The sequence below is a fragment of the Typha latifolia genome, chromosome 9 (genome assembly GCF_019914945.1).
Source record: "Typha latifolia isolate L0001 chromosome 9, TyphaL0001v2, whole genome shotgun sequence".
NCBI classification, from domain to species: Eukaryota; Viridiplantae; Streptophyta; class Magnoliopsida; order Poales; family Typhaceae; genus Typha; species Typha latifolia.
The window spans coordinates 9,164,278-9,176,596 of record NC_133094.1 but is presented as its reverse complement, the minus strand read 5'-3'; the positions used below and the strand labels follow the sequence as shown (position 1 = coordinate 9,176,596).

The 12,319-nt window shown below is 43.4% G+C and overlaps 1 protein-coding gene across 2 annotated transcripts in view; it reads right to left on the bottom strand.

Annotated features, from left to right (window-relative positions):
* The window catches only part of LOC140795696 (DEAD-box ATP-dependent RNA helicase 58, chloroplastic), a 41,639-nt gene that overhangs the window by 17,636 nt on the left and 11,684 nt on the right, over positions 1–12,319 (bottom strand). For both annotated transcript variants that reach the window (XM_073148411.1, XM_073148410.1), the window contains exon 5: positions 11,417–11,521. In XM_073148411.1, the coding sequence (XP_073004512.1) occupies positions 11,417–11,521 (105 nt within the window). The remainder of the gene's footprint in view (positions 1–11,416; positions 11,522–12,319) is intronic.

Here is a 12,319-nt window from a genome sequence, read left to right as displayed (position 1 = left end):
ATAAAATAGCAGTTTAGTCATCTCATGCCTACGAAAGCATTAATCATACTTATCATCGCTCATCGAGCTATTCACCACACAGGGTAAATACTCTCAAGAAACAATCATCCATCACATAATCATCCATCATCTCATATATCGAGGGGGGATATATACACATCTAGCGGTAATGCCACCTACACGTGTATGGCGACACTACATGTGACCGGTTGTCTGTGGTCATTAGACTAAGGACCCCGGTCGTAATCCCATATCTCACTCTCTCTAAATCATCACCGCCCTCGGCGGGAGAATCGAGAGCCCTCGGCTCATCAACAGACGCCCTAACCCTACGTCGTCGGGTACTGCTAGAGTTATATCCCCGCCTCACAATAATGTTCTTATATCATCATAATCTAGTCCTGACTGTGCAGTATAACTACCTAAATGCCACACAGGCTTCCCGACCTCAGGTGTAGGCCGCTAATAGTATAGTCATATAAGATACACTCTACCCTTAACCCTGGGCTGAGTGAGTAAGGGTACTGCCTAGTCAGAATTCGACTACTAATAATAGGTGAAAGTGGTGCAATGTCTATGAGTGTATAAAGCATGTCATAGTCATCATGATCGTTATATTCTATATCACAACAGATATATATATGCAAGGGTATATCATACAGGATATATGCAGAGCATCATCACACTAATGCTTATGCTACATTAACAATCTCATAATATCATGATGAGCAAATTATCAATAACTGCATATGTAAAGATCTACATGGTACACTAAATGCATGTAGTAATACTGGCAATTCTTAGTGTCATAACAGATATAATGACTGTAACTACATTATTCGAAATTGTATAATTCTACTCGCCTGGGGGGTCTCCATAGTATGATAAATCTCGTCGGCTCCTCCGGAATCCCAAAATCCTCCTCACGCGGTGTCAATCCTGGGGGAGTCTCCCCAGTATGGTAAATCTCATCAACTAGCCGGCTCCTCCGGAATCCCAAAATCCTCCTGACGCGGTGTCAATCCGCGATCCGCGCGCTCGGCTTCGTTGGCTCCGGGGCTTCGGCGGCTCCGAGGCTTCGTCGGCTCCGGCGTCGGCAACCCGCGAGAGAGGCAATGCGGTGGATGAGGAAATGGGGGGAGGATCGAGATGGCTGCGGTGATGGGAAGGAGATAAGAAGATGAGAAAGGTGGCGTGCACGGCAAGAGAAGGGGAAGAAGAAGAAGAGGATGAGGGGGGCAGAGTGGCAGACGCTTGTAACGCACGCGCTCGGCGTCACGGGATTTTTTTTTTTTTATAATAATTTTGGGGTGTTACAACTATCCCCAACAACAAGAAATTTCGCCCTCGAAATTACGCACCTGAGTCGATAAATAAATGAGGGTAGGTAGACTGAATCTCTTCCTCATGCTCCCATGTAGCTTCCTCTACTCCATGATGCCGCCAAAGGACCTTGACTAGAGGTACGACTCTTCTTTGGAGCGTCTTCACACATCTATCAATGATCCGTACTGGTTGCTCCTCATAGGACAAGTCCTTTCTCAACTGGATAGGTTCTTCCCTCAAAACATGTGACGGGTCATACAGGTACTTCCTCAACACCGACACATGGAATACATTATGAATCTGAGATAGCTCTGATGGCAAATCTACCCGGTAAGCAACCGGTCCTATCCATGCCAAGATCTCATAAGGGCCTATATATCGAGGGCTCAGCTTGCCCTTCTTCCTAAACTGAAATACCCCTTTCCACGGCGAGACCTTGAGGAAAACTTTGTCCCCAACTAGAAACTCCAAGTCTCGACGTCGACGGTCAGCATAACTCTTCTGTCGACTCTGGGCAACCTGCAAGTGTTCCCGTACCTTCCGCACTTTGTCCACGGTCTCCTGTATCAGCTCTGAGCTCTCTATCTTCCGTTCCCCCACTTCATCCCAACTGATAGGTGTCCGACATTTCCGTCCATATAAAACTTCATAGGGGGGCATCTCAATGCTGGAGTGATGACTATTATTATAGGCGAACTCAATTAGGGGAAGGTGTCAGTTCCAACTAAGTCCGAAGGTCTGGATCGTCTGCTCTGACTGACCGTCAGTCTGAAGATGATAGGTAGTGCTGAATTGCAATTTAGTACCTAGTGACTTAGCAAAATAATGCCACAGCCTAGAGGTGAACCTGGGGTCACGGTCAGAAGTTATAGAAACTGGTGCCCCATGGCGAGCAAAGATCTCATCCCGGAATAAAGTGGCTCGATGATCCATAGAATCAGTGGTACTGACTGGGAGGAAGTGAGCTGACTTGGTCAATCGATCCACAATCACCCATATAGAGTCCATTTTCTTCAAGGTCTTCGGCAGACCCACCACAAAGTCCATAGTGATATACTCCCACTTCCACTCAGGAATGGGTAAGGGCCTGAGTGTCCCAGCCGGCCTCTGATGTTCAATTTTGACCTGCTGACAAATCAAGCATCGAGCTACAAATTCTGCAATGCTCTTCTTCAATCCCGGCCACCAGAAGTATCTACGAACATCATGGTACATCTTCGTCTCCCCAGGGTGCACACTATAAGATGTCCGGTGAGCTTCCTCCAAAATCTCCCGACGGAGTCCGCCTACGTCAGGTACACAGAATCTATCACCAAACTTCAGGGTTCCCAATCCATCGAGGCAAAAACCCTTTTTACCTGAGTCTCGAACTTGCTGGAGGACTTGCAGTAAATGTGGGTCTTCTGCCTGTGCAACTCTGATCCTCTCCGCTAGAGTCGGCCTCTCAGTTAACTGGGCTAGCAGTCCAGTACCCACATCCTTAGCTATGATGTGCATGTCCATCTTCTGCAGATCTCGCAAGATGTCCCGTTGCTGAGTAATCAAGCTAGCCAAGTTCCCTATCGACTTCCTGCTCAAGGCATCAGCCACCACATTTGCCTTCCCAGGGTGGTAGTTAATAGTGTAGTCATAATCATTCACCAGCTCAAGCCACCTACGCTGTCTCATGTTCAGCTCCCTCTGGGTGAATAGGTACTTCAAACTCTTGTGGTCAGTGAAGATCTCGCACTTCTCCCCGTAGAGATAATGCCTCCAAATCTTCAGAGCGAACACTACCGCTGCTAGCTCCAAGTCGTGGGTAGGGTAGTTTTGCTCATGGTTCTTGACCTGCCTGGATGCATAAGCGACAACTCCGCCCTCCTGCATGAAGACACAGCCCAAGCCTGAGTATGAAGCATCATAGTAGACCTGGTAGCCCATTCCACTACGAGGAACAATAAGGACAGGTGCGGATGTAAGTCTCCTCTTCAGTTCTTGGAAGCTCTCCTCACAATCCGCTGTTCAATCAAAACACTGATCCTTCCGGGTTAGCTTAGTGAGGGGACTAGCAATTTTTGAAAATCCTCCCACAAAACGCCGGTAATACTCGGCCAAACCTAAGAAACTACGGACCTCCGAGACGGTACTCAGTTGCCTCCAATTGAGAATAGCGGTGATCTTGGATTGATCAACCCGGATGCCCTCTCCTGAGACCACATGCCCAAGGAACACCACTTCCTCCAGCCAAAATTCACACTTGGAGAACTTAGCAAATAACTTTTCTCTCCTTAGCACCTGCAGTACCAACCGAAGATGCTCTTCATGCTCCTGTTCTAAGGCAGAGTAAAGCAAGATATCATCAATGAACACCACCACGAACCGATCCAAGAAAGGGTGGAAGACTCGGTTCATCAAGTCCATAAAGATAGCTGGTGCATTAGTCAAGCCGAAAGGCATAACCAGGAACTCATACAACCCATACCGGGTACGGAAAGCGGTTTTTGGGACATCCACTTCCCTAATCCTCAATTGATGATACCCAGATCTCAGATCAATCTTCGAGAAGACACACGCTCCACGCAATTGATCAAACAGGTCCTTAATGCGAGGCAAAGGTTGTTCTTCACAGTTAGTTGGTTCAGTTGCCAATAATCAATGCAAAGGTGGAGGGTACCATCCTTCTTCACAAACAAGACTGGAGCGCCCCAAGGGGATAAGCTAGGCCGGATGAGTCCCCTACTTAGCAGGTCATCAATCTGCTCTCTCAGTTCTTCCATCTCCTTCGGAGCCATACAGTAAGGTGCCTTGGAGACTGGTCCCGCCCCCGGAATCAGGTCAATGATGAACTCAACTCCCCTATATGGGGGAAGCCCCAGAATGTCCTCAAGAAAAACATCTGAGAACTCCTGCACCACTAGTAAGTCAGTCAGGGTTTGGGTCCCAACTGACTCGATAGACATGATCGCCACCAACTGTGAACGGTCCACTTGTCGATCCTTACACAATCGACACTCAATGCCATCATTAAGCTGCAAGATGACCTCCTTGCTGTAGCAGTTAATACTGGCATGGTAGGCGGCTAACCAATCCATCCCCAGGATTAGGTCAAAGTCCTGCATCTCAAGGGGTAGGAGGTCCGCCTTAAAGTCCCACTTACCAAAAGTCAAGGTGCAAGAACGATAAACATGGCGGATTTCCAGAAAGTCACCAAGGGGGGTGGCTATGACTAAGGGCTCCACAAGAGGTCTCGGCGCCACATCCGCATTTTCCAGGATGGATGTAGAAATAAAGGAATGGGTGGCCCCGGGGTCAAATAAAATCCTAGCGGTGTGTGCAAATAAAATCATAGTACCTGCCATTGCGGATATAAGTCTTAACTAAAATAGGAAACACATTTTTTTTCACAAAATGCAAATTTACACCGGGTTAGGAAGGAGGATCTAATATTATGCAAGAATAGGACGTACGTAAAACTTAAAACATGATTAATTGACTCGGTTACCTATGGCCACATCATTGGATGCTGCAGCATCCTGCAGGGTCATAGCAAAAACCCGGCCGGTACGTCCGCCCCGTCCTCTGCTAGGAGGTCCCAATCGTGCGCCCCCACGACCCCTACTCGCGGCAGTGCTGGCTCCCGATGCTCCAGATATAGCAGGCGTGGTAGGAGTGGTCGGCGCTCTGACCAATAGGGGACACTGCGTGCGGATATGCCCGGACTCTCCACACTGGAAGCAGGTAACGCGAGCACCGAGGCAGTCACGAGATATATGACCCCTCTTGCCGCAAGCAAAACAAATCCGAATCTCAGGGGTAGATGGCCGTGCAAAACCACCATTGCCCGCACTGCTCGAGACTGCTATTGACCTCCCACCACCAATAGAAGGTCGAGCCCTACTCGGCCCGCCTGAACCCTGAGGACTGGGTCTACTCGGGGTAGCACTAGATCTTGCGCTCGGTTGCAGGAAGGTCCCACTAGAATGGCCTCCACGCGGACGCCTATCAAAGCGGCCGGTACGACCCGCTGCTCGCTCCTGATGCTGTGAGCGCTCCTCAAGTAAGTCCCTCTCCGCTATCCCCGCACTCTACCAGCTCTGCATATGTCAGGTTCTTCACCATGTTCACCTGCTTGCGGATCTCAATTCGAAGGCCCATTTTGAACTGGTCAGCCCTAGCAGTATCTTCAGGTATAACTCTAGGGCAGAAGCGGGACAAGGCATTGAATCTGTCCTCGTACTGTGCCACTGTCATATCCCCCTGCCTCAACTGGGTAAACTCCCTCGTCAGCTCGAAACGTAGGGATGCCGGGAAATATTTCTAGTTGAAGGAGTCTGAAAATGCTCTCCAAGTGATGTACTCCCCAGCACGGCGATTCGGCATCATGCGCTCAGTGGCTCTCCACCACTCTTCCGCCTCCCCACGGAGAAGGAAGGTGGCAAAGGTCACCTGACGACTCTCCGGGCACTCAAAAGCAGTCAGGATCTTTCGCACATCCACTATCCACCTATTAGCCACCATGGGGTCTGTCATGCCGCTGAACAAAGGGGGGTTAAGCTGCATGAACCGGTTCAGCGACCAGGCGGACCCACCTCCAGTTTGCTCGGCTGGAGTAAAATGCCCTAACGGCTCCCTCGGTATGTGCATCCCAGACATGGCCGCCGCGTGCTCCCGAACTAACTCTTCGATGAGTCTCTCTTGCTGTCTGACAAGCTGTCCCAGGGCCTCAATGCTAGCCGGGCACCGGCAGCGGTTCGTCAACGGGGCCGAAGCTCGTCCACGACCGCCGCACGAAACAGTACCGAGCACGTCTAGGCGGCATTCCTGGTAAGTTCAAAGCAGTTTAGTTCTTAATTCACAAGTATATCAAAAGTCGTGAGTGACTCTATTATTCATTACTCCTAGTTAGTCATTATTATTATTCATTTCCTATGTATTTGGATGATATCTAGGAGGACTTGCCGAATTTCTGGTGAACCTAGTGCTCTGATACCAAGTTGAAACACCCAAACCTCTAAATACACGTGTAAACCGCGTGGGTAAATCCCCCCACGCGGTGCATCACATGACCTGTCAGTACAAAGATTTCACAAGGCACACAACAGCACAATTTCACCATAAATAAACTCAACTATGAGAGTCCGGATACAAGTTCCACAGGCCACAACAAGCCTTCCAAATATACATCCAAAAATACAATGCTAAAGTCCAAAATACGACATCATCATAACGCCCTCGCAGGGCTTAATACAACTAACATACATACTGAAAAAGAAAAGCAGCTACTCCTCGCTACCCGCACCTGCGTCCCCTAGCTCTGAAATAATGCCACCACGAAGTGGTGAGCTTACAGCCCAGCGAATAGGATCCATATAATCTAAAATAATGAAATCGCATGTGTATTTCCAATGTATGCCTATATTTGCTAACAATAACGATATGCTTGTTGAAATGACTTACCACAATTTACTAAATCAATGCAATTGATTAAGATTACCGGTCACTATCCTGGAACATGCTAGTTCCTAAACGTATCACGATAAGTTCACACAAATATAAAGCTTGATACAATCTCTTATTCGTACATATCTGAATCATAGGTTTTACATGTTATGCATAGTAATAAAATAGCAGTTTAGTCATCTCATGCCTACGAAAGCATTAATCATACTTATCATCGCTCATCGAGCTATTCACCACACAGGGTAAATACTCTCAAGAAACAATCATCCATCACATAATCATCCATCATCTCATACATCGAGGGAGGATATATACACATCTAGCGGTAATGCCACCTACACGTGTATGGCAACACTACATGTGACCGGTTGTCTGTGGCCATCAGACTAAGGACCCCGGTCGTAATCCCATATCTCACTCTCTCTATATCATCACCGCCCTCGGCGGGAGAATCGGGAGCCTTCGGCTCATCAACAGACGCCCTAACCCTGTGTCGTCGGGTACCACTAGAGTTATATCCCTGCCTTACAATAATGTTCTTCTATCATCATAATCTAGTCCTGACTGTGCAGTATAACTACCTGAATGCCACACAGGCTTCCCGACCTCAGGTGTAGGCCGTTTATAGTATAGTCATATAAGATACACTCTACCCTTAACCCTGGGCTGAGTGAGTAAGGGTACTGCCTAGTCAGAATTCGACTACTAATAATAGGTGAAAGTGGTGCAGTGTCTATGAGTATATAAAGCATGTCAATCATAATGATCGTTACATTCTATATTCACAACAGATATATATATGCAAAGGTATATCATACAGGATACATGCAGAGCATCATCACACTAATGCTTATGCTACATTAACAATCTCATAATATCATGATAAGCAAATTATCAATAACTGCATATGTAAAGATCTACATGGTACACTAAATGCATGTAGTAATACTGACAATTCCTATAGTGTCATGACAGACATAATGACTGTAACTACATTATTCGAGATTGTATAACTCTACTCGCCTGGGGGGTCTCCACGGTATGGTAAATCTCGTCAGCTAGCCGGCTCCTCCGGAATCCCAAAATCCTCCTCACGCGGTGTCAATCCTATGGCAAATCTCGTCAGCTAGCCGGCTTGGCTTCTCCAGAATCCCAAAATCCTCCTCACGCGGTGTCAATCCGCGATCCGTGCGCTCGGCTTCGTTGGCTCCGGTGCTTCGGTGGCTCCGAGGCTTCGTCGGCTCCGGCGTCGGCAACCCGCGAGAGAGGGAGAGAGGCAATGCGGTGGAGGAGGAAATGGAGAGAGGATCGAGATGGCTGCGGTGATAGGAAGGAGATAAGAAGATGAGAAAGGTGGCGTGCACGGCAAGGGAAGGGGAAGAAGAAGAAGAGGAGGAGGGGGGTAGAGTGGCAGGCGCCTGTGTCGCACGCGCTCGGCGCCTGTGTCGCACGCGCTCGGGGCGTGCGTCACGGGATTTTTTGTTTTTTTTTTTTTAATAATTTTGGGGTCTTACAATCTGCATATGCTTATGGTGTGTCTGTGCATGTGCTGGTGCCGTTCGTTCCCGTGCATATTCAATATTCATATCATATCATCGAAGAATTACAAAATTCTTATTTGTATGAAGACTATGTGAGATGTTATAACGAGCAATATTATCAATGGATGAGTTTTGAAGAATATCGACAGTATTTAACGCAACATTTCGGTGTTATTTTTGTGCCAGCAAATGAAGTCTTTGATCCTCCTCGTCATTCTACGTTCAACTAAATATTAGTTTTAATTATTAAACTATTATCGATTATGTATTGAATGTTATTATGTGTTCAATTATATTATGGAGTATTCAATCATATTATGGAGTGTTTAATTATTAATATTAATTTTAATGAATGTATTCAATCATATTATGTGCTGAATAATATTTATATTCAACTGTTGTTTTATCTTTAATAAAATAGGTTATTTACAAAAATAATCTAAAGATAAAATACTATAATGTAGATTTTAAATTCTAATACATATATTTAGACAAAAAATCAAATATTGACATATCAAAGACTAAAAAAAAATATCTCTAAATATCCTAAAAAATTTATTAAAAATATTATAAATGTATGCCATTGGCATAGAGGGCGTGCCATTGGCATGCCGGGGCATGCCGACTCGTGCCACTCGGCACAGCATGGCACATGCCACTAGCACGGCCATCATTGATTTAAACATTAAGAAGGCTCATAAAAAATCTGAAAAACCAAAAAGTGAAGTAGATTATATATATGCTAACCAATATATCTCAACTAGTAAAGTAGGTGAAGAAGCTCAAAGGTTATTATTAAAGTAGAACCAAGGATGGGCATGTTGGTCGGCATGCCCTTGCCATGCCATGCCGATGATGGACAAACTCAAAAGTCATCGGATACTATATATATATAGATACATACATATAAACATGATGTGAATTTACATGCTTAGCCCTCTGGCTACTTTCTTTTCTATTAGAGTTAATAATATTGTAAGCAAAAACAGCAGTCTTGAATTTTAAGCTTAAGAGGAGGTATTAATGACTAAGGGGCTTAAAATTATTGAGACAAATAGAATAATTCACAAGCTACAAGGATTAACTGAATAGGAATGATTATTGATTGAAGATGTCCACTAAAGCCACTTCACCTTGATTCTCTTTGCAGGTCCACCTGACATACGTAGTCATCCTCATAGACAAATAAGATCCTTAAGGATGAGATTATATTACAGGGATGTCTAGGAAAAGGGAAGAGATACGGGGTTAAGAGTAAACACAACAAGAGAGTAACGGACAAATTTGAATCTGCTCCAAGTTCCTCCAACTCATCTCGAAGGGAATGTCTCTAAGCAAGTTTCACTTATTAAATGATGCCTTGTGAGTAGTGAGTACATCCCTTCTCCCCTTTCTATCACGCAACATACATAAAAGCATTAAAAGGATACAGCAAATAAAATAGAATAAAATCTAATAGGCAAAATTAACTCTTCATTTTCTTCCTTTTTTGACCTACCTTGAATGGTTTCACTGAATTTGCCCCATGTTCCTCAGGTTAACTCCGAAGGAGAATATCCCACACCTAAACTCACGTGAGTTTAAAATGGTTCATTCATTCACTGGAGCACTGTAAGCACAACCCTTCTCCCCTATTTACAGCGGAATTTACATCTAAGAAGAATCAATGTAGACAAAAGAAAAGATTGTATTTTTTCTTCCTTTTCTTCACTTGATCTTCACATCTTAGATCTACAGAATCGATTTTGGCACCATACTGGTTTCCTCCATGATCATTTAGCATGCCCTTCCTCCTTTTCCCTTGATTCTTGTTGTCTTTCCCTTCTTCAATCATGGTCCTTTCTTGGACAATTCCTGATAGAAACTTGATTTCATGACCCTAATTACTAAATTGCTAAGATGTTGTAATGTGGCAACATCTGCAAAGGAAGCCTTTATCTAAAAGATCTTACTGTACAAACCTAACTTATAAGATCAAATTGAGCTCATCTCTGATCTAGGACAACTGCACTTGCTAGTTACCTAAAAAGCCTAGTGTATGAAGAGAAGGTCATAGGATATCCATTCTTAAATTAAAATTTGAAAGCTTGATCACATATACATATTCATGTGTAAATGTTGAATAATGACAAAATTGAACTTTTAGAAAAACTTGAATTCAACTTTCACGTTAGGCCAGCAGTCCAAGCCAGGGTTGATTGTTCAATTATCATTTAGCAGAAGTTAATTTACTTTGTAAAGTAAACAACATGAAAAAGGTAGAATTAAAGAAACTTGTCAAAAGATATTAATAAAAGAAAAATTACATTTTGAAACCCCCTAAGAAGAAAAAAGAAGAAACTATAGGACAGTATCTATATTAGAATAGTTCATGATCACATTCACTTGCCTCAGCTTGCAATGAGAATTTGGAACTTTTAAATAGATTTAAGTATGGATTGTTGTGCCAGTGGCACATGCCGTGTCAATACGCCGTCCTGATGGTGCCATTGGCACGCCTCTAAATAGACTTTTTAAGGTATTTACACGTAGTTTAAGTTTTAATATATGCACTAAAGCTTACATTACAGTCGTTAGCCCTAGGTAATGTTGTAAAAGACCTAAACATAGCAAAGGTCAAATATGATTCAAACTATTTTCCTTTCCCTTTAATTCCTAAGTTTTGAAAATTTTATATAAATCTAGCACAAAATGCTAGATCTATATAGAATGACTCTTACAAATGATAGACCTATCTTCGTTTTGCTACATCTAGGATGATTAATCTCGGATTTGGTTTCTAAAGCAAAGAAGGAAGAGAAAATAAGAAAAATATATCTTTTTCAATAGGTTTTGGAGTTCCCATCCTTGATCAACCATCTCTCCTAAATCTCTCTTTCTTCTTTTCTTTTGGTTTGGATCTTTTCTGTAATTTAATGAAAGAAGTAAAAAAACCAAGGTCGTAGAAAAACTAACGAAAGGAATGGTGTAAAACTATAAATTGCAATAATTAATAAACACATGAAACTGTACCTTGTAAGAGCCAAATCCCACTTAATTGTAATAATAGCAACTACATTATGAATCACTTAATAACATGCCATGGACATGCAAATAACATTAGTAACCACCTCATCAATAATCAATACCCGCATTGCTTCAAGCTTAAGAACGCGTTTCTCAAGCATTTGACACAAGCTCCCTATAGTGGCAACCACTATCTCAGGTGGCTCTGCCTGAAAGCAAATTAACACATTAATACAAGAAATGAAACAAATTACTGACTTATGGACTTGTAGAACATTCGATGGTAGTTAGTACTTATGACGAAAAGTATGATTTACACGCATGGAGAAGAATTTGTGAGATAAGATGACACCAAGTATACAAAAATTTAGAAAATGAACACAAGTGCAAGTGGTGTCCTTGTGTCAAGAGACCATCATGGTACTAATGATTCTATCTTAAAAACTGACACACAGCATTTTTAGCAAGTAGCACAAATGGACTTCTTTGATTCTGCAGATCTATCTGATACAACCATATAGTAAGAAAATGTGCCCAAAGTAGAAACCAGCTAAGAGTCCCTGCCAGTTAAGATATCAATATATCATGATGATGGTTCAAAGTTTGGGTTTCGGTTTTGACCCCTAGGAAAAATAAATATTTTAGTCCGAAATAGAATGATTTTAGCCTACTATAGTTCAAAATAAATGTCAAAACTAGAAATCTTGATAGTTTCAACCTTAACCAATGAGTTTCAGCCATTTCTATTCCGTCTCTGGTGAAACTTCATGAAGCCTTTCAAGATAATATTAGTATGAGGATATAGCATAAAGCTAAAGCTAAAATATCACTATGGTAACAGTCATATATTGGTCCTTTAGGACAATGAGTTGAGGCATTGAATAGTGGCTGGCCACAGGAGCAATCTTTATCCTTTATTATAGAGTTCACAATTTAGCCAAAGTTTGCAGTTTCGACTGATCTCGATCCCACCCCAAAACACCAACTAATTGGCTTGTTTTGGGGCA